Source organism: Sphaerodactylus townsendi, linkage group LG03, assembly GCF_021028975.2.
Source record: "Sphaerodactylus townsendi isolate TG3544 linkage group LG03, MPM_Stown_v2.3, whole genome shotgun sequence".
Lineage (NCBI taxonomy): Eukaryota > Metazoa > Chordata > Lepidosauria > Squamata > Sphaerodactylidae > Sphaerodactylus > Sphaerodactylus townsendi.
Genome location: NC_059427.1, coordinates 165885508 through 165907796, shown reverse-complemented (window position 1 = coordinate 165907796; position 22289 = coordinate 165885508). Strand labels below are relative to the sequence as shown.

The 22289-nt window shown below is 46.4% G+C and overlaps 1 protein-coding gene across 1 annotated transcript in view; it reads right to left on the bottom strand.

Annotated features, from left to right (window-relative positions):
* The window catches only part of RAB11FIP4 (RAB11 family interacting protein 4), a 336747-nt gene extending 315733 nt beyond the window's left edge, over positions 1-21014 (bottom strand). Inside the window, exon 1 of the mRNA XM_048491005.1 lies at positions 20775-21014. Coding sequence (XP_048346962.1) covers positions 20775-20927 — 153 coding nt within the window. The 5' untranslated portion in view covers positions 20928-21014. The remainder of the gene's footprint in view (positions 1-20774) is intronic.
* Positions 21015-22289: the final 1275 nt, after the last annotated feature.

The following is a 22289-nucleotide window of genomic DNA, read 5'->3' as shown; positions in this document are numbered from 1 at the left end:
GGGCTGTATGGCCGTGTTCTAGCAGCATTCTCTCCTGACGTTTCGCCTGCATCTGTGGCTGGCATCTTCAGAGGATCTGTGATGTATTTCCTACTATCAGATCCTCTGAAGATGCCAGCCGCAGATGCAGGCGAAACGTCAGGAGAGAATGCTGCTAGAACACGGCCATACAGCCCGGAAACCACACAGCACCCCAAAAAAGAAAAATTTCAGACATTCTCTGGTACGAAGGAAAGGCTAAAATATTTTACGTGAATTTGCAGATGGGGGGGCACCATGCCGCTAACCCCTGAGATGTGGAAGGGATACGGTAACTGTATTTTTCTCCAGTCCGTCACCATCCCTAACAAAAATTAGCGATACCACAACCAATTCATGGGTCTTGAAGGTGCAACAGAAGACTCACTGATATTAAAAATGCAGGTTACTTCTACATGACCTAGAAAATGATTTGGGACACGCAAGCCCCAGGATACCATAGTGATTCAAAGAGTTAAAAGGGTGAGTTTTGTATACTTAGCCCATTAGATGGGGGTATATAAAAACAGTGCTCCAGATGGTTCACATACTACATATTTGGGACCAACTCAGTCACTTGGGGAGGGAGAACCTGCCAAGAAAGAAACCCCCCAGGACTCTTGAAGGAGTTTTGAAGTCCTTGGATGACACTTGTCTTTCAACAGAAATTACGATGAGATAATACAACTACATTTTACTCCTTATTTTTAAGTGCACCAAAGCACAAATTTTGCATGCATACCGTTAATTAGAGTCCAGCAATTATCTTGGCTCGTTCACAACCTTCAAGCATCCCAATGGACCATTTGCAGAATTGAATGTTGTTTTCTTGGTCCAGAACTTGGTCCAGAAACCAGAAGAAGGAATCTGTCATTGGCAAAAGAATTCAAATGCAACAGAACGGAGAGTAGAGGTGACTTTCTGTGACGGGTCTGGCACATTTAACACATCTGGCAAGGTCAGAAGTGCTGCAGTCCTGTCAACAATGAACAACTCGGGTGTTAACACGCTACTGCTGGGCAATAAATGTTTTTGGGCTTCATTTCCCAGCAGTTACAAAATTCATTTCGGAGTCTCCTGCATGCTGCAACTTCCCGACATGGTGGAACCATGGCAAAGCAGACGTTCATGAAGCTTTTGCACATGACAATATAGAAGAGAAGAAGAAGAGTTTGGATTTATATCCCCCCTTCCTCTCCTGCAGGAGACTCAAAGGGGCTGACAATCTCCTTGCCCTTCCCCCCTCACAACAAACACCCTGTGAGGTAGGTGGGGCTGAGAGAGCTCCGAGAAGCTGTGACTAGCCCAAGGTCACCCAGCTGGCGTGTGTGGGAGTGCACAGGCTAATCTGAATTCCCCAGATAAGCCTCCACAGCTCAGGCAGCAGAGCTGGGAATCAAACCCGGTTCCTCCAGATTAGATACACGAGCTCTTAACCTCCTACGCCACTGCGTACTCAGCTCAGCTCTGTCATGCAATAAACAAAACATGCAAGCTGGGCCCACACATGGAGGCCTGAATATTCCTTCCACTTTCATTTTAAGCAGTCATGCATTATGTCATGTATTCCAACTGTCTCCATTTAACTGGACAGCAGCACTATAGCTAACGACGTAAGGCAAGGAAGTAACATTTCAGACAAATAAATAGCTCCTCTTATACACGTGCCTGGAAAATAACTGTCCTTATATTATCTTTCCGGGACGTGCAGGCAATGCCTTCAAAAACTTTGAACAGCAAGTAGTTTTGTAATACTCTAAAGTTTACTCTTCAGTCTTTAAAACAGCAATGGCATAGTTGACTATGCATATATACATGTACAGACATCATAAAACTTTAAGATTACATGACTTATTGAATATGCGACGGCCAAATTAACAAATCTTGCAAACAGACAGTCAAAACAAGAGTTTGATGAGAAATGTGAACTATATCTTTTTATTTGAGGCTGAATTGATTAGGCAAAAAAAATTAGTAAGAATACTAATTCGTTAATGATTAAGGTATAAGTAACTGCTTACAGGATACTTATTGCTTTTTTGGAATTGAAGGTTAGAAGATAACAAATTTTAAAACATAATGTTCTCTCTGAATGATATTGGTGTTGTAATTTTAAGGTCCAACGTTAGAGTTGATATGTATATAGTTTATGGGTAACTGTAGTTTCTTTTTCCTTTTCCATATTTCCTTTTCTTTATGAATTGTATCTGATAAAATGAATAAAAACATTAAAAAGATTATGTGATGTATCTTACACCACTTCTAACAAACCCTTGAACTTGCTACAAGATGTATTTAATAAATTGTACACTCTATTGTGGGAGATACCACACAGACCTACCGGTAATTTTAATTTGCACTTTGTGTATTTTCATGTTGGGTATTCTAAATATGGATTTTTTGTGCTATACATGAAAATACTGTTTTTTTGTGCTTTAAATGAAGAGGAGGATATTCACCTTGGTTTAATCTTACTTAGCGAGGTGGTCTTTCTGGTTACCTTCACAGATTATGCAGGAGGCCCCCGTGGTGCGCTGGCAACTGAACCCCAGTGTGGCAAACTTCCTTGTACCAACGTACAAGGAAGTTGTCGTGTGCCTACTCCTCTTGCTCTTGGCTTTCCCCGCAGAAAGCAAGAGCACTTCTGGTGTGCGCCTGATGCTGTGGTGGGGCAGAGAGGAGGTAAGCTCCCCCGTCCGTAATCAGACATTATCTCATTTAACATCCATCCCTCTGTTTTGCTACTTTAAGAGAGAGAATATGCTGTGTTGAGACAGACTCTCAAGCCTAACTGAACAAACCAGATTTAATGGCATCTGCAGTTCTCGGAGCACTCAGAGGAAGCATTAAAATAATCAATGACCCGAAGTCTGACTTAGCTCTGGCTACAAATTTCGGACAATGGTGACCAGGTTCATACGAGTGATGAGATAGCATTTTATTCTCATTTGCTCCAATCTAGGACTACTGCTACATGTGACTGTTGCCTGACAGAATCAGTGACCCTTATGGCTTCCCCATTACTCTGACATCCACAGTCTTTTAGAGCCGTTCCGCCACCCCTGGTCCGATCCATTCATTTTCAAATCTCCTTTCTACTCAACCAGCACACAAAACTGCACTGAAACTTTACACACTACACTTAGTATTTTGGGGAGAATCAAGCAGAAAAGAATAATCTATAGGAAATGGTACAAGTAGTGTAAGGTGACCAGATGGTCACCTTCGTGAACCAGGGCCGGTGGGCGGCCCCCCCGTGTGTGTGCACGCACACACACACACTCACGCAGCCGCAGGAGCGCACTGCCTTCTGGGGCGCTGCCGTTTCCCACCCTGTGACAGGGCGGGAAACGGCAGCGCTCCAGAAGGCAGTGTGCTCCTGCGGCCGCGCGGGAGGCTGCCGCATTGCCTTGTGCCCCAGAAGGCAGTGCAGCAGCCTTCTAAAACCCGGGACATTGGGGAAAACCCGCGGGACGCAGGACAAGTTCTTTCAAGGCGTGAATGTCCCGCCAAAAGCGGGACGGCTGGTCAGCTTAGAGTAGTGGTATGTTTGTTCCATCTTCAGCACCCTGGCAGGTTTGACCAAGCTGATTTAGTTGATGTGATCTAGCTCGGATCTAGGAAATGCACGTTTGAAACCAACTCTGCCCTGGAAGTTTGCTGGGTGACCTTGGGACTGTTGCACACATTCAGCGTAGCCTCTTTCCAGGGTCTTTGTGAGGGTAAATTAGAGAGCTGCTTTGAGTTCCTGCTGAGAGAAAGATGGGATGTAAACAAAATCCCTTCCACATCACCGGGGTTAGAGGCACAGTGCCTCCCGCAATCTGGAAATCCACATGTGGCGGAACAGGCCCGCTTCGCCCAGAAGGCCCTGTTCCACTCCAAGCCTCTACCAGGGTTTGCCACATTTTCCAGGAAAGGGCATGCTTTCTCTCTCTGGGAAAACCGCTGCCACCACCTGACCATTTGAGGAACAGCCCGTTGGGGAGGGTCAGGGCCAGAGGTGTAGCTGAGCCAAACTGCGCCCGGTGCGCAGTGTGTTTTTTCTACTCAACCAACACACAAGTTTTTAGCCTGAACTGTGAAGAGGCCGCTTTTTTCAGCCTCAAAAAGTACTTAAAAAAATGGAATGTAGGTAAGTGTGGGAAGGGCGGCAATATGTGTGTGTGTGCTGCGGGGGTCTGTGGGGGGCGTGGGGGAAAGGGGGAGGGGCTGGGGGTGATTTTCCACCCCCCCCAGGCGTGCACCCAGTGCACAACACACACCCTGCCCTCTTGGCGCTCCGTGACTGGTCAGGGCTCCCAAGCCTCCTTATCAACTCTGAGGCCTAGCCTCAGTTTCCCCTGTTTCTCTTCTCCTGGGTTCCACAGGGCAGATTGGAGGCCCCAGAGGAACAGCTGCTTGCCAACTGCCAGCCTTCCTCCTGGTGCCCTCCTATTCTACAATGGCGGAGGCCTAGGTGGTACCGAGAACTGTTCCTCACGTCTAAGGTTCAAAAGTATTTATTAAAAATAGAATGGTTACAAGTATGTTTTAGCACTGCACCAGATCGAGCAAGGGATTCCAAAAGAGATATAAACACAATTCCTCTATCCCTCTCTCTATACATACCCTACTCGCTGTTATAATAGGGTAGGCTTTGAAGCTTAGAAGGTTGCAATCCTCACAGAGTTCCCATTACCTGGAAGACTGGGTCAGCTCCCTGGGCAAGCACATGGCCTCAAAATGGCTGCTCTCTAGTCTCTCCAGAGCCCAGGAACGTGCTTCGGCTTCCTTCAGAGGCCAGCTAGAAGAGACCTCCCCACACTGTTCCCAGCAGTTATCAGTTCCCAGGCCCCACCCCTCCCTCAGGGTCAGTCTGGGTCATCTTTTCCTGATGTCTCTCTGGCATGTTTAAATCCTCCAAATCTATGATACCTGCTTGGACAGGGGGAGGAAAAAAGGGGGGGAGAAGGAAGGAACCATTTCTTCACACCACGTAAAAAAAATGTGGCCCTCCCTTCATACCAGAGAAGAAGTCTGATTTTTTCTTTTGTTTTAATGTTAAAAAAGAAATTGTGTACATTTATGGAATAAGACTGGTACACTGCAACATTATTAGAAACATTCTTAAGAATCAGGATTTCTTGAAACCCGGGTTATCAAATGTGGTGAGAGCCAGCGTGGTGTAGTGGTTAAGAGCAGGTGGACTCCAATTTGGAGTTTGATTCCCCATTTTCCCACCTGAACGCCGGTCTCTTATCTGGTGAACTGGATTTGTTTCCCTGCTCTTCCAAACGATGCCGGCTGGGTGATCTTGGGCTACTCACAGTTCTCTCAGAACTCTCTCAGCCCACCTACCTCACAAGGTGTCCATTGTGGGGAGATGAAGTGAAAGGAATTTGTAAGCCACCTTGAGTCTCCTTATAGGAGATAAAGGGAGGTACAAATCCAAAGTCTTCGTCATTCTCCTCTTCCTTCTTGGCTCTTAAGGTCTTGGAAACTTAGAGATGACAGTTAATTGGAGATACTAAGCCTCAAGATTACTTTACAGAAAACAACTAAAACCTTTATCCTGAGGGAAAAACGGTTTCCCCCCATTCTATATACACAATATTCATTACAAGGGAAAGGGATTAGGCCAATGGTGGGATTCAGCAGGTTCGCACCAGTTCGGCAAAACCAGTTGTTAAAATGGGTGCATTTGTGGCTGGCAACTTCAGAGGATCATCTTCAGAGGATCATCTTCTGAAGATACCAGCCACAGATGCAGGTGAAATGTCCGGAGAAAATTCTCCTGGAACACGGCCATACAGCCCGGAAACCCCACAACATCCCAGTGATTCCAGCCGTGAAAGCCTTGTCAATACATACCACCACTCGTACCATTTCCTATAGATCAGGGGTGGGCAATTATTTTTTCCATGGGGCCGCATAAGAAACAGAAAATATTGTGGAGGGCCGGGCCAAAAGGCAGGGGGGCAAGGCGCTTTTGAAAGCCCCGCAGAAGCTGGCAGCCAAGGCAACCGGCTTCTGCGGGGCTTTCAAAGACGCCTCGCTCCCCAGCACGGCAGGGGGCCAGTCAGGGTCATCCGGCGGGCCGGATGTGGCCCGCGGGCCGTATAATGCCCAGGTCTGCTATAGATTATTCTTTTCGTCTAGATTCCCCTGAAGATACGGATGCCACTTACTATTATTTATTACTTTGGTAACTTGGTCCTCCTCTAGGAAGTTCAGGGTAATTAACATGACTTCTCCATCTCCATTTTTAGAAAATTCCTGTGAGAAAGTTTGGGCCACCACCTCTAACCTAGGGCCACCCGAGAAATCAGATTAACGCTTTCATCTCTACTTGTAACACTAGTCTACTCACAGCATTCAAATACACCAATATTGGCACAGAGGAAGGTTTAGCTATTGGAAATAATTCTGGTGATGAACAGCAAAAATAGCAAAGAAAACATAGCCACGCATTTATTTAACTAATGACAACCGGTTATACACAGGAACATCTCACCAGGTGCAGAGCTGATTTGCTTATAATAGGGGAGAGAAATCGTAGGAATATCTCTGCCAGCCAAACGAAATGTCAACCAAGCTTCTATTCCCTCCTCTGTAACAGGTATTTATGCCTGGACTTGGCCAGAGGCACAAGTCAAAGGGCTCTTTTGCCCATGGCTCACAGTCTATGACAGTGACAAAGGGAGGGAAAACTGCACCCAGAGCATAAACTGCCCACGCATGCCCTCCCCGGCCCCGACACATCTTGCCCCCAACATGCCCTGAAATGCCCCCAACCCCCCCACAGAACAGCGGGGAGCCGCCCCAGATGTCCCCATTGCAGCCAAGCCTCTGGTCTAAGGCCCTCAGAAAGCTGGGCTGGTAAATTCAAGGCTAGCCCAGGATGTTGGTGCCATATGGTACCATATATTTTAGTTTTTACTCCAGACAGTGTTTCTTATATTTATTTGTACATTGCATGTGAAGCAAAGCACAGTACCATGCTTAAATAAAAACCCACTCATGGCCCAAGAGCCTAGCACCAGTGGTGTACCGCCCATTGGACAAAGTGGGCAGTTGCCCAAGGCGCAGAAATTTTAAGTCACGTGGGGGTGCCTGATTTCTAAGCCCTGCCGACTCTGGCTAAGTCCTGCCCACTCTGTACGAGGGCCCACAAGCCACCAGAGGCAGAGCAGGAGGATAGGGAGCTCTGCCTCTGGTGAACTTGGGCTGTCCGGGAAGGGTGAGTGCCACGGCCGGCCTCCTCCGCCCACGGAGGGGCCATCAAACTCAGGTTTTGCCCAGGACACCAGTTTGCTTAGGTACGTCACTGCCTAGCACTGAGACATTTGTGATCCCACAATTCTTGAACCTCTTTGATGAACTGCCAAGATTTATAATATAAAGTAAGACAACCATTAACTACACCATGTTGGTTTAGGGAGGGAAAGGACTTCAATGGGGTATAATAATAATGCCATAGAGTCCCCCTTTCAAAACAGCCATATTCTCCAAGTGAACTGATCTGAATTGCCTGGAGATTAGTTGTAACAGTAGATCTTCACCTACCACATGGAGGTTGGCAAGCCAGCTCATGAAGTTCTGCCTCATGGAGATTTTAAGGCAACAGACAGAGCAGAGGTACCTTTCTTTGTCTAGCAGCCTTAGTGGTCTCCCATTGAAGTACTGCTAGTGTGGTCAGGGGCGTAATGCCCATTGGGCAAGGTGGGCAGCTGCCCAGAGCACCACCTTGTGGGGGGCATCAAAATGCAGGGTTCGTTTTGGGGTATTTTTAGTGATTTCCCATTTTTGGCCTGCAGGGGGCGCAGTTTATAGGCTAGCTAGCGGCACCAAAATTTCAGCGTATCATCAGAGGACCGTCCTTATGATACCCCCAAGTTTGGGGAGGTCTGGTTCAAGGAGTCCAAAGTTATGGACTCTCAAAGGGGGTGCCCCCATCCCCCATTGTTTCCAATGGGAGCTAATAGGAGATGGAGGCTACAGTTTTGAGGGTCCATAACTTTGGACTCCTTAGCAAAGAATGGGGGATGGGGCACCCCCTTTGAGGGTCCATAACTTTGAACCTCCTAAACCAAACTGCACCAAACTTGGCGGGTCCCATAAGGACAGTTTCCAGATGATACCCTGAAATTGTGGTGCCGATACATCAAAAAATGCGCCCCCTGCAGGAACATCCCAGAAATTTGCCCAAGAATCTTTGTTCTGCATTGAGTTTTCTGTATTGCTGTCAATGGGGGTTGCAGGCTGGGGGGGGGCATATTTCAGTCTCAAAGACTGCCCTGATGATACCCCCAGGTTTGGTGCAGTTTGGTTCAGGGGGGCCAAAGTTATGGACCCTCAAAACTGTAGCCCCCATCTCCGATTAGCTCCCATTGAAAAAAATGGGGGATGGGGCACCCCCTTTGGGAGTCCATAACTTTGGACTCCTTGAAACAAACCTCACCAAACCTGGGGGGTAGCATAAGGACAGTCTCCTGATGATACGCTGAAATGTTGGTGCTGATATGTCTAAAAATGCACCCCCTGCAGGCACCAATGTCCTGGTGCAAAGAAATTTGGTCGTGGTGGAGTGGCCGCCCATGGGGGGGGGGCATCCAACTCAGGTGTTGCCCAGGGCTACAGTTTGCCTCATTACGCCCCTGAGTGTGGTGTAGTGGTTAAGAGCGGTGGACTCTAATCTGCAGAACCGGCTTTGATTCCCCACTCCTACACATAAAGCCTACTGGACTAGTCATGGTTCTCTCAGAACTCTCTCAACTCCATTTACCTCACAAGGTGTCTATTGTGGGGAGTGGAAGGGAAAGGAGTTTGTAAGCCGTTATGAGACTCCTTAAAGGTAGAGGAAAGTGGGGCATAAATCCAAATTCTTCTTCTCCTGACCACAGCCGACCTTTCTCAATTTCAGTGAGGTCAGGTTCGTCTGGCCTATCAAGGCTACCACCTTACAGCAGATAAAGGAAAGCAAATATGAATCTCCTTTCCTGACGAGACTGCAAACGGAACAGATCTGTCCGCAATCAATGTAACTTTATATACAGACAGATCTAACCACAACCACAATGCAACCCTATATACAGACAGAATGTATCAACAAACTGATGTTATGTTAAATGGGTGGCCTGTCTTGCTGATCTCCCGGGTACCTCAGGCAGTTACAGTTGGTGCGCAACGCTGTAGAACAGCAAAACAAACGGCATCCTTCCTAACCCATGAGCCTTCTGGGAAGCATACGGTCTTAGGTAACCTTCGGATGGCTTGAAAAGGCCTGACAGACTTCCCTAGGGAGCAGGTTGCGCTGCGGAAAATGAGCATTTCTCTTTACAAGCAATGGTCAAATGAGGACAGAATGCTACAGCCATGATCCTTTCAGCTGCCCTATACACCCTACTCTGATTTATTTACCATGAGATTTTTATGCCACCCTTCCCTTTTCAGGCTGAGGGTGGTTTCCAGCCGCCAATAAAACAATAGTTTATAAATTACAATTTAAGATATAAGTTTCAAATTCAAATTTAAAGAGCATTAGACTTCTGCGGGCCATTTTGACATGTATAGCTAGGTCCCTCTTCCCACTGTAATTTTTAACATTTAAATCGGGTGGGACTCCAGCAGAGGGAGTCAGTAAAGAGAATATAATAGGTGGGAAAGGAAGAAAAGGTGGGTTAGGTGGGAAAGGAAGAAAGGAAGAAAAGATAAGAGGAGGGAAGAAAGAAAGAAAAAAAGAAAAAAGAACGACAGACAGACAGACAGACAGACAGACAGACAGACAAAAAGAAAGAAAGAAAGAAAGAAAGAAAGAAAGAAAGAAAGAAAGAAAAAGAGACCTCCCCACTGTTCCCAGCAGTTATCAAGTTCTCAGGCTCCCACCCCCTCCCCTCAGGGTCAGTCTGGGCCATCTTTTCCTGATGTCTCTGCATGTTTAAATCCCTCCAAATCTATGATACCTGCTTGGACAGGGGAGGAAAAAGGGGGAGAAGGGGAAGGAACCATTTCTCTCACACCACGTAAAAAAAATGTAATCCTCCCTTCATACCAGAGAAGAAGTCTGGATTTTTCTTTGTTTTAATGTTAAAAAAGAAATTGTGTACTACTTACAATAAGACTGTACACTGCAACATTATTAGAAACATTCTAAGAATCAGGATTCTTTTGAAACCCGGGTTATCAAAAAGTGGTGAGAGCCAGCGTGGTGTGTAGTGGTTAAGAGCAGGACTCCAATTTGGGAGTTTGATTCCCCATTTTCCCACCCGAATGGGTCTCTTTATCTGGTGAACTCGATTTGTTTCCTGCTCTTCCAAATCCATGCCGGCTGGGTGATCTTGGGCTACTCACAGTTCCTCTCTCAGAACTCTCTCAGCCCACCCACCTCTGGGCTAAGCAGTGTCCATTGTGGGGTGAGATGAAGTGAAAGGAATTTGCCACCCTTGAGTCTCCTTTTATAGGAGATAAAGGGAGGTACAAATCCAAAGTCTCATTCTCCTCTTCCTTCTGGCTCTTTAAGGTCTTGGAAACTTAGAGATGACAGTTAATTGGAGATACTAAGCCTCAAGATTACTTTTACAGAAAACAACTAAACCTTTATCCTGAGGGGAAAACGGTTTCCCCATTCTATATACATAACAATATTCATTACAAGGGAAAAGGGATTAGCCAATGGTGGGATTCAGCAGGTTCGCACTCAGTTCGGGTAAAACCAGTTGTTAAAATGGGCATTTGTGGCTGGCAACTTCAGAGGATCATCTTCTGAGATCATCTTCTGAAGATACCAGCCATAGATGGTGGTGAAATGTCCTGGAGAAAATTCTCCTGGAACACGGCCATAAGCCAGTCTGAAACCCCACAAATATCCCAGTGATTCCAGCCGCGGAAAGCCTTTGTCAATACATACCTCACCACTGCATTCATTTCCTATAGATCAGGGGTGGGCACCATTTTTCCATGGGGTCGCATAAGAAAACAGAAAATATTGTGGGAGGGTCACCAAAAGGCAGGGGGGCATGCTTTGAAAGCCCCCGTAGAAGCTGGCAGCCAAGGCAACCGGTTTCAAGGGCTTTCAAAGACGCTTCCCCAGCACGGCAGGGGGGGGCTAGTCAGGGTCATCCTCAAGGGTCGGATGTATTCATGGGTCAGAGTAATGCCCAGGTCTGCTATAGATTATTCTTTTCGCCTAGATTCCCCCGAAGATAATGGATGCCACTTTCTACCATTATTTATTACTTTGGTAACTTGGTCCTCCTCTAGGAAGTTCAGGGTAATTAACATGACTTCCATCTCCATTTTAGAAAATTCTGTGAGGAAAGTTTGGGCCAACACCTCTAACCTAGGGCCACCTCGAGAAATCAGGATTAACGCTTTCATCCCACTTGTACACTAGTCTACCCACAGCATTCAAATACACCAATATTGGTATCAGAGGAAGGTTTAGCTATTGGAAATAATTCTGGTGATGAACAGCAAAATAGCAAAGGTTCATATAGCTAATGCATTTATTTAACTAATGACAACCGGTTATACACAGAACATCTCACCAGGTGCAGAGCTGATTTGTTTATATTAGAGAGAAATCAGAGGGAATATCTCTGCCAGCCAAACCAAATGTCAACCAAGCTTCTATTCCCTCCTCTGTAACAGGTATTTATGCCTGACTTCACAGAGGCACAAGCCTTCAAAGGGGGGCTCTAGCCCATGGCTCAGTCTATGACAGTGACAAAGGAGGGAAAACTGCACCCAGAGAGCATAAACTGCCCACGATGTCTCCCTCCCCCCGGCCCCGCCACACATCTTGCCCCCCCAACATGCCCTGAAATGCCCCCAACCCCCCCACAGAACAGCGGGGAGTCAGCCCCAGATGTCCCCATTGCAGCCAAGCCTCTGTCTAAGGGGTTCTCAGAAAGCTGGGCTGGTAAATCTGCTAGCCCAGGATGTTGGTGCCACATGGTACCATATATTTTAGTTTTTACCCAGACAGTGTTTCTTATATTTATTTGTACATTGCATGTGAAGCAAAGCACAGTACCATGCTTAAATAAACCCACTCATGGCCCAAGAGCCTAGGCACTTTCAGTGGTGTAAATTTCCCATTGGACAAGTGGGCAGTTGCCTGCTACAGAAATTTCTTAAGTCAATGGGGTGCCTGATTTCAAGCCCTCCCGTCACCTGGCTAAGTCCTGCCCACTCTGTGTAATGAGGGTTCATTGAAGCCACCTCAGAGGCAGAGAGCAGAGGATAGGGAGCTCTGCCTCTGGTGAACTTGGGCTGTCCGAAGGGTGAGTGCCACTGCCGCCTCCTCCGGCCACGGAGGGGCCATCACCTGGTTTTGCCCAGGACACCAGTTTGCTTAGGTACTGCCACTGCCTAGCACTGAGACATTTGTGATCCCACAATTTTGAACCTCTTTGATGAACTGCCAAGATTTATAATATAAAGTAAGACAACCATTAACTACACCATGTTGGTTTCTAGGGAGGAAAGGGACTTCATCAGGGGTATAATAATAATGCCATAGAGTCCCCTTCAAAACAGCCATTCTCCAAGTGAACTGGATCTGAATCTGCCTGGAGATTAGTTGTAACAGTAGATTCACCTACCACATGGAGGTTGGCAGTCAGCTCATGAAGTTCTGCCTCGGAGATTTTAAGGCAACAGACAGAGCAGAGGTGGCCTTTCTTGTCTAGCAGCCCTAGTGGTCTCCCAATAAGTACTGCTTAGTGTGGTCAGGGGCTTAATGCCCATTGGGCAAGGCGGGCAGCTGCCCAGAGCACCACCTTGTGGGGGCACTCAAAATGCAGGGTCTGCTTTGGGGTATTTTAGTGATTTCCCCATTTCTTGGTCTGCAGGGGCTTATTTATAGAGTTACATGGGTATTCAGATTAGCTGACATCAGAGGGATCGGCCTTATGATTCTGTGCTTCAGAGTTTGAGTCCAAGGGAGTCCAAAGCTATGGACTCTCAAAGGGTGCTCTCATCCCCCATTGTTTCCAATGGGAGCCACAGAGATGGAGGCTACAGTTTTGAGGGTCCATAACTTTGACCCTTAGGCAGCATGAATGGGGATAACCCCCCTTGAGGGTCCATAACTTTGAACCCTCCCAAACCACAAACTGCACCAAACTTGGTGGTCCCATAAGGACACAGTTTCCAGATGATACCCTGAAATTGTGGTGCTGAGCATATCAAAAAATGCGCCCCTGCAGGAAATGATCCCAGAATTTGCCCAAGAATCTTGTTCTGCATTGAGTTTTCTGTATTGCTGTCAATGGGGTTGCAGAGGCTGGGGCATATTTCAGTCTCAAAGACTGCCCTGATGATACCCCCCAGGTTTGGTGCAGTTTGGTTCAGGGGGGGGCCAAAGCTACGGGACCCTCAAAAACTGTAGCCCCCATCTCCCATTAGCTCCCATTGAAAAAAATGGGGGGGATGGGGCACTCCCTTTGGGAAAGTCCATAACCTTTGGACTCCTTGGAAACAAACCCTCACCAAACCTGGGGTAGCATAAGGACAGTCTCCTGATGATACGCTGAAATGTTGGTGCTGGGATATGTCTGCAAAAATGCACCTCTGCAGGCACCAATGTCCCGGTGCTAAAAGAAATTTGGTCAGCAGGAGTGGCCTAATATGGGGCATCCAACTTGTGTGTTGCCCAGGGCTACAGTTTGCTCCCATTACGCCTCTGAGTGTGGTGTAGTGGGTTGGCAGAGCGTGGACTCTAATCTGCAGAACCGCTTTGACTTCCCCACTCCTACACATAAAGCCTACTGGACTAGTCATGGTTCTCTCAGAACTCTCTCAACCTCCATTTACCCTACAAGGTGTCTATTGTGGGAGAGGAAGGGAAAGGGGAGCTTCAGGCCGCTATGAGACTCCCAAAGGTAGAGGAAAAGTGGGGCATAACCAAATTCTTCTCTCCTGACCATTGTTTACCTTTCTCAATTTCAGTGAGGTTCAGGTTCTGCCTGGCCTATCAAGGCTACCACCTTAAGCAGTAGCAGATAAAGGAAAGCAAATATGAATCTCCTTCCTGATCGAGATTCTGTAACGGAACAGATCTGTCCGCTAATCAATGTAACTTTATATATACAGACAGATCTTAACCACAACCACAATGCAACCCTCTATATACACAGACAGAAATGTATCAACAAACTGGATGTTATGTTAAATGGGTGGCCTGTCTTGCTGATCTCCGGTAAATTCCTCAGGCAGTTACAGTTGAGGGCAAGAATCACTAGAATGTTAAAACAAACGGCATCCTTCCTAACCCATGAGCCTCTGGGAAGCATACGGTCTTAGGGTAACCCTTCGGATGGTTTGAAAAGGCCTGACAGACTTCCCCCTAGGGAGCAGGTTGTGCTATGGAAAATGAGCATTTCTCTTACAAGCAATGGTCACCGAGGACAGAATGTTGGTTGACATGATCCTTTCAGCTGCCCCCCATAATCTCTACTCTGATTTCTATTTACTCATGAGATTTTATGCCACCTTCCCTTCAGGCTGAGGGTGGTTTCCAGTCAGCCTAATAAACAAATAGTTTATAAATTACAATTTTAAGATATAAGTTCTTAAATTCAAATTTGAAGAGCATTAGACTCTATGTGGCCATTTTGATTATTGTATATAGCTAGGTCCCTCTTCCCACTGTAATTTTTAACATTTAAATCGGGTGGGACTCCAGCAGAGGGAGTCAGTAAAGAGAATATAATAGGTGGGAAAGGAAGAAAAGGTGGGTTAGGTGGGAAAGGAAGAAAGGAAGAAAAGATAAGAGGAGGGAAGAAAGAAAGAAAAAAAGAAAAAAGAACGACAGACAGACAGACAGACAGACAGACAGACAGACAGACAGACAGACAAAAAGAAAGAAAGAAAGAAAGAAAGAAAGAAAGAAAGAAAGAAAGAAAGAAAGAAAGAAAGAAAGAAAGAAAGAAAGAAAGAAAGAAAGAAAGAAAAGGGGAAGGAGAAAAGGAAGAGGGAAGGGGTTGGGGGAATGGGGGGTGGTCTAATGACAATCACACCATAGCAAGGACGTAGGTAAAGGGCGGGGGATCAAAAATGTTTTGCAAATGTTTTGAAAACATTTTAGGTGACCTGTGCGGAAAGGGCCATGGTGTCGCAGAGTAACTACATCCAACTCTCATGTCCCTTTTACAGTTGTCGGAAGCTGGAATTTTAGCAGCTTTTTCCAACCTTTGCATAACCATTTCCTTCTGCCCAAATGTCCCCATCTGCAATTCAAGACAAAGGAGCCCTTGGCCACCCACTCTACGGCCCCTTCCGCACAAGCAAAATAATGCGTTTTCAAACCACTTTCACAACTGTTTGCAAGTGGATTTTGCCATTCCGCACAGCTTCAAAGAGCACTGAAAGAAGTGCATTATTCTGCATGTGTGGAATGACCCTACGCAAAGCCTTGCCTAGTCTGCTGCTGCCCCAGTTAGTACTGATTATTCAAAATTCCCAGTGCTTTGGGGTCTCTGGTGAGAAGTGGATGAACATGATCAGGAGGGAAATAGAAGATGAAGGAAACACGTGGTACCAGCTGTGCTAAGCTTGAGCCAAACTACACCCACAAGATCAAGAATCCACCTTTGCACTGATGCGATCCAGGGTGGATTTGGTTGAATTCAAATTGATTCAAATCACGATTTAAATCACTAATCAGGAAGACTTGATTTAAATCATAGTTTTCTACATAAAGACTCGTTCTTGCTGGTGTAATATTAATATCTACAAACAGATGAAGGTTTCATTTTTAGAAAAATACCTGCCTTACCATGGGTAGGGGAACTTCATTAAAATATTCCCAAACTGGGTTTCATTTATGACCTGCTGCTATTATAGATGTTCTCCTCCAAGGGAAGAATAATATGATAAGCATCAGGTTATACACACAAAAATCTCAAAACTTGTGGAATATTCTGCTCAAAAGATTTCATTTTTATTACTTGCCCCTCCCTCCTCACACTTAGCTCCTTGTACAGATCTATTCCACTCCAAGCAATCTTTTATTCACTGAATTTCTTGAAATAGCACAAGAGGTAAGGGATTGATTCTGTGCACACAAATTTGCAAAGGAACAATGGAATTAAGGTCTTTTTTTGTAATTCCATGACGAAGAGGTACGTTATCTCTGCGGACACAAATTCACATTTTTGAGAACTGCAAAACCAATCCTGTGTGATAATAGCTTCTAGATGGGAAAACTGTCCAAAATAATCTTATAGAAACCTCTGGAAGAGCATGGCTATGAATGGTTTAAGGGAATTCATTCACCAAACATTGTAAACATTGCACAAAATATACACTCATGCTACATAATTAAAAATTAATCTTTGTTTCATAATGAATAATCTTTGGACTATAACATATCTTAAATAGAAAACTATTTAAACTATCCTTTGGTAGATTTTTTTTCTTCAAACGCCTTTCTTTTTTAAAAAAAATCTGAAATCAAAGATCTAAATCAGAAAATCTTAAATAAAAAATCTAAATCCAAAAACCGTTTAAAATCATTGACCTGTATCCACTCTGATGCAATCTAAAGCCAGTCCTCCAAGACTCAAAGTTCAGAAACCTGAGACCACTCACATAACATTGACTAGCCTGAACTGGTATACTTAAGTGAAACATGAACCGCTCTTTGTTAGCATAAGCATAAGCATTTTATTGTCATTGTGCACGCACAACGAAAATTACAGCAGCATTCCTCGATGCACACAATTTCAGACTCATACCCCATCCTCACTTTCCCCTTCCTCCACCCATCCCTACACAGCCCCAAACACATCAACACGAAGCCACGGAGTTTAGCATAGCCACAGCTCTAGAGTAGAAGCTGTCTCTAAGCCTCTTTGTCCTAGTTTTGATAGACCTGTATCGTCTGCCGGATGGTAACAGTTCAAAAAGAGAGTGTGCTGGATGAGACGGGTCTCTCAGAATATTTTGGGCTTTTTTTAGGCTTCGGGAATGATAGAGTTCTTCCAAGGAGGGGAGAGGGCAGCCGATAATCCTCTGTGCAGTAGTGATCACCCTTTGGAGCGCCTTCCTATCTGCCACTGTGCAACTGGAGAACCATACACAGATGCAGTAGGTTAAGACACTCTCTATAGATCCATAAGATGAGATTTGCAGATTCCCTGTTCCTTTCCTGGCCACCTATTAGCCAGCTGCTGGTTGCCAGGTTGTCTGGCATTGGCATCAATGAGAAGCACTGGCAGGGCACCTGCCAGGACTCACTGTTGAAACCATTAGTAGATCAAGGAGTACCAACTACACCCCATTTATTCACTTGTAGGTTTCCCCAACAGGCTTAGAGGAAAATGTCCTGCCCTTTTAATATAGGTTTTTTTTGGGGGGGGGGGGGGGATGAGCACCTAAAGCAGTGGTTCTCAACCTTCCTAATGCCGTGACCCTTTAATACAGTTCCTCATGTTGTGGTGACCCCCAACCCTAACATTGATCCATTTTACAGATGGAGAACACTGATGCAGAGAGTCTTAGGCGACCCCTGTGAAAGGGTCGTTCGACCCCCAAAGGGGTCGCGACCTACAGGTTGAGAACCACTGACCTAAAGCATTTCATCTCACCTGGTAAATGCCGTGACCCTCTGCGTCTACCAGCCAGCCTCTGGGTCTACCAGCCAGCCTGGCAAACATGTGAATGGGACATTTTCCTAAACTTGTGAATGTGGTGGGGAGGGGAACGTGAAATTTAAAGCATGCATCAATTTTGCATTCCAACAAAAAAAGAGCACATGAAGAATACTAATAAGCTAATTTGCATATTTAAAAAAAGGTGAGCCCACACCATCTGCCATCACCAGAAAGGATGTCAGCCATGGCTCCTGACATCGCCAGAGATGACATCAGTCCCCACACCCCAAATCACTGAATGTGAGACATCTGGATGCACTATCCCTTACCTTACATCGCCAGATGTGGTGTGTGTTCATGCATATGTGAGCCACACCCATTACACCACTGGAAGTCCCATAGCCAGGCCATACCCCCCTTTCATGGCACCGGAAATGACAGGATACCTTGCAAACCAATTAGGGTTTTTTTTCAAAGGAAGAAATAAAGTAGGAATAGTCTTCCCCATCTCTCTTTCTTGGGTGCGTGATCAAAATGAGTTCTTGCCCTGTTAAACAACTGTTGCTGATCTCAATGGATTTTACTCCTGTTTATGCTTTATTTGTGAACTGCCCAGAGCCCATTTCAAAGCGGAAAAAGCGGTGTCTAAATAGCCTAAAATAAGCAACAAAACAATCCGATGTTCTCCTCTCTAAATGTTAAAAAATAGGCAACCTCGCTTCACATTAAACCCAGCTCTATGTTTTGCTTCCCTCTACCAAGACATCTAGTAACTTAGAACACCTACAGAGCAAATAGGGTTGCCAACTGCCCTAGAGGAAAAACGCCCTATGACATGTACATAAAAACATAAGAACAAGCCTGCTGGATCAGACCAGAGGCCATCTAGCCCAGCACTCTGCTACTTGCAGTGACCCACCAGATGCCTTTGGGAGCTCACATGCAGGATGTAAAAGCAATGGCCTTCTGCTGCTGCTGCTCCCGAGCACCTGGTCTCCTAAGGCATTTGCAATCTCAGATCAAGGAGGATCAAAATCAGTAGCCATAGATCGACTTCTCCTCCATAAATCTGTCCAAGCCCCCCTTTTTTTTATCCATGAAGCTTTCTTGCACTGAATCAAACCCTTGGTCCATCAAAGCCGATATCATCTACTCAACCTGGTAGTAGCTCTTGAAGGCTTCGGGGAGAGGTCTTTCCCATTATCCACTCCCTGATCCTTAACCAAAGACACCTGTTCTAAGGAACAGCCAACACAGCTTCACTTTACAGGTGAAACCACCAATCAGTACCTAGTCAAACATGGGCTTTCAATCAAAATGTAAGAACTCAGCATAAAAATCAGCCAACACACGTACAAAAGAAAATGTGTCTGCTGTACACGTCCCTGTTCACAAGTTACAAAAACACACACATACAATGTACATGTTTGACAGAAAGCTGAGGAGTGTCCACTTTACAACTGAAACTAGGGAACAGTGCCCGGGTAAAATGGAGGTTTCAATCACATTCTCAGTTGAGCATGTGTTGAACGCAACACGAGAATTACTCAATTCGTGCGTAAAGAAAAATCACGTGTTTGTTATACATGGATTGTGCGTGCCCCTCACTGTTACTTGTGAACAGGACTTGCACCCCCAGCAATGAATTCCACTGAAGTAAAGGGTTACTTTAGAGTCTCTTTGGAGTAAGACCACAGAGATTGATGGTGTTCCATATGATCAGCAGAAGGAAGGAAAGAGGCAAACACTGTGAGTACGCCAAAATTGGAAGCTAAAACAATAAGGGGGATAATTCAAAACTCCTTTTTGCCTGAAGGCTGCTTTGGAGAAAGAGAATTCTATTTTCATTCAGTAATATAAAGATTAATTGAACCAGAGCTTTGCCCTACGGATACTGACATTCCGGGCAAAAATCACCCAACGAAACCAGGAGATTGCTAGTGAAATTGGGCAATAAAAAAAAAACAGGTAAAAGTTGTGTGTTAGTAGCTTGGACAAAATACGTTCAGCCCACCAGGAGAGTTGATAAAGAACAGAAGCTGAACCCAGAGGCCATTAGATCAGCCCAAGACCCCAACGAAGACTATGAAAAAAAGGGGGAAAGTATAAACAGGTTCACTGAAGCCACAGCAATGACAATTCTCACAGCTGTCGGTAATTGATCTCAAAGGCAATAATTGCTTGAAAGTACAGGGCACATTAGCCATTCACCCAAGGCTAGACAGTCATGCGCTGCTACCCTGTACAGAATTCAAGACCACAAATCTACTAATTTGGTCCTCTATTGGTTGGATAAGAACCCCACAAAGACAATCTTCAATTCAGACTAGTTACTAGTAGATCTGTTCTCCTTGGATGGGTCTTTCTGTGCTAGAGCACTCTATGCTTTATGGGGTTTAGGACTACAGAATTGGTATTAGACATTTCCCTATTCTCTTTTTTACAGACTTGTGTGTCTCTATTATAGCCCAGTAGTGTGTGGGGGTGGGGGGGTTGGGAGGTGGGATGGCACTAGAATTTCTAAGGACATAATTTGCATCAGAGTAAAGTAGATAGCCCTGGTAGCCCAGTTTTCTCAGGCCTTGGCTGCTAAGCAGCGTCGAGACTGGTTATTATTTGGACAGGACTGGGAGCGTATTAGGAAATACCAGGGCCACAACACTGAGACGGGCAATGGCAAACCACCTCCGCTGGCCTCTTGCCTTGAAAACCCCGCAAGGGGTCATCCCTCACAACTTGCCAGCACAAAGAGAAAAAGGGGACGGCTGGTGCCTATTTATTGATAAGCATCCGTCTGAGCTTATTTCCCAAAAGGAGGGCGTCTCTGTCAAAGCTTGGCTTGGCATCCCTTGTGCCGCCTCTCCATTTTCTGGTGACTTCAGGGGGGGGTAGACCTTTTGCACATGCTCAGAGGCACCCCTAGATACACCGGTCAGGACCAAACCTAGCTGCCCCAAACATATTTCCCCAGCATCCCATCCCCCTCCCCCCGCCCAGGTCTGGCACTTGGTTCTGGGGTCTATGCCATTTGGGGTGGGAATCTGGCCTCTGCGCTCAACGGGGGAGGGAGCCCCCCCCCCCGGATGATCCAACTGGGACTCCCCCAGGGAAGAACAACCGGGTTTTTCGCTGGCAGCCCGCAGGGGGTCACCGGCCCCGATCCAGAACCCTTACCTCCTCCTCTTGGCCAAACTGCACCCCCAGGGCCACGAAATGCTCCACCCGGATGAAGCCGTCGGCGTCCTGGTCGCACACGTCGAAGACCTCCTTGAGCCTCCGCAGGAACTGCAGCAGGTCCGGCGGCTCCCCGGGGCCACTGGGCTCCATGGCGCCCTGGGGGGCTCAGCTGGAGAGGCGCCCCCCCAGCGCCGCAGGAGCCATGCTCGCCAGCAGCTCGTGCCCGCTGCCCTTCGCCGGAGCAGCCCGCGAATGACATCAGCCCAGGGCGGGGAAAGCGGCGAGGGAGGGACGGAGGGAGGAAACAATGGAGGAGGCAGGCGGCGCGGAAGGATGCACATCAAAGGGAGCGCGATTGGGTACCACTCCGAGCTCGAGGACGAAGCCCGGGAGATCCGCGCGGGTGGGATCCCCCATCACACCGTTTGGTGACTCCATCCATCTCTGCAACAACCTCACTCAGATTAGATTAGAAGTCTCCATTCGTGAGCGGAAGGGGGGGGGGGTTGCTTTTGGGACACAGGCAATGCACCCCCTTGAACCACCCTGTTGTACCTGAAGGGCAGTGGAGACAGGCACGTCCACTTTTTCCAATTCTGGCATTTTAAGTAGTGAGGAAAATGGAATCCGCTTGAATTTTAAACATTTCCTGAGGAAAACGGGTAGGTGGAGGGGTTACGAACAGTGGGCTCTGGAGAACCGGGTTTGATTCCCCACAGCTCCGCATGAGCAGTGAACTTGTTATCTGGTGAAATTGATTCGGTTCCTTGCTCCCACACATGAAGCCTGCTGGGTGACCTTGGACCAGTCACAGTTCTCTCAGAATTCTCAGCTGCCCTCACCTATACCTCAGAACATGTTGGCAGTGGGGGATGTTTGTAAGTTGCTCTGGGATTCAAGAGTTTGGATTTATATCTCAATTTTCTCAATTATAAGGAGCCTTAAACTGGCTTAAAAACACCTTCCCTTCCTCTCCACACCACAGAGATGTTGTGAGCTAGGTGGGACTGAGGGAGTTCTGAGAGAATTGTGAGTGGCCCAACATCACCTAGCAGGCTTCATGTGTAGGAGCAGGGAAACAAACCCGATGCACCAGATCAGAGTCTGCTGCTCACCTGGAGCTTTGGGGTATCAAACCCAGTTCTCCAGATTAGACAAACCCAGTTCTCCAGATTAGAGTTCACAGCTCTTAACCACTGCATCATGCTGGCTCTTGTAGAAAAATAAGCAGAGTATAAAACCAACTCCTCTTCAAAATAAATAAATAAATTTGCATAGGTGGCATTGGGGTGAGGAGAGCAACTACATTAGTGTTCTCTCGTTGCCCAAATTGTTTGTACAATAGGATTGCTAAAAGCTTATTATGTAGTAAACTATCTGGGCCCTGTGACTTTATGCCACTCCTGGGTAAGTTTAATTAAATTCAACTTCATCAGCGAGCTAGAACCTGTTTCAAGTGCAAGGAATGAGCTTTGAAAAGAGTACAGGGACAGTAATGCTGGGATGCTGCAT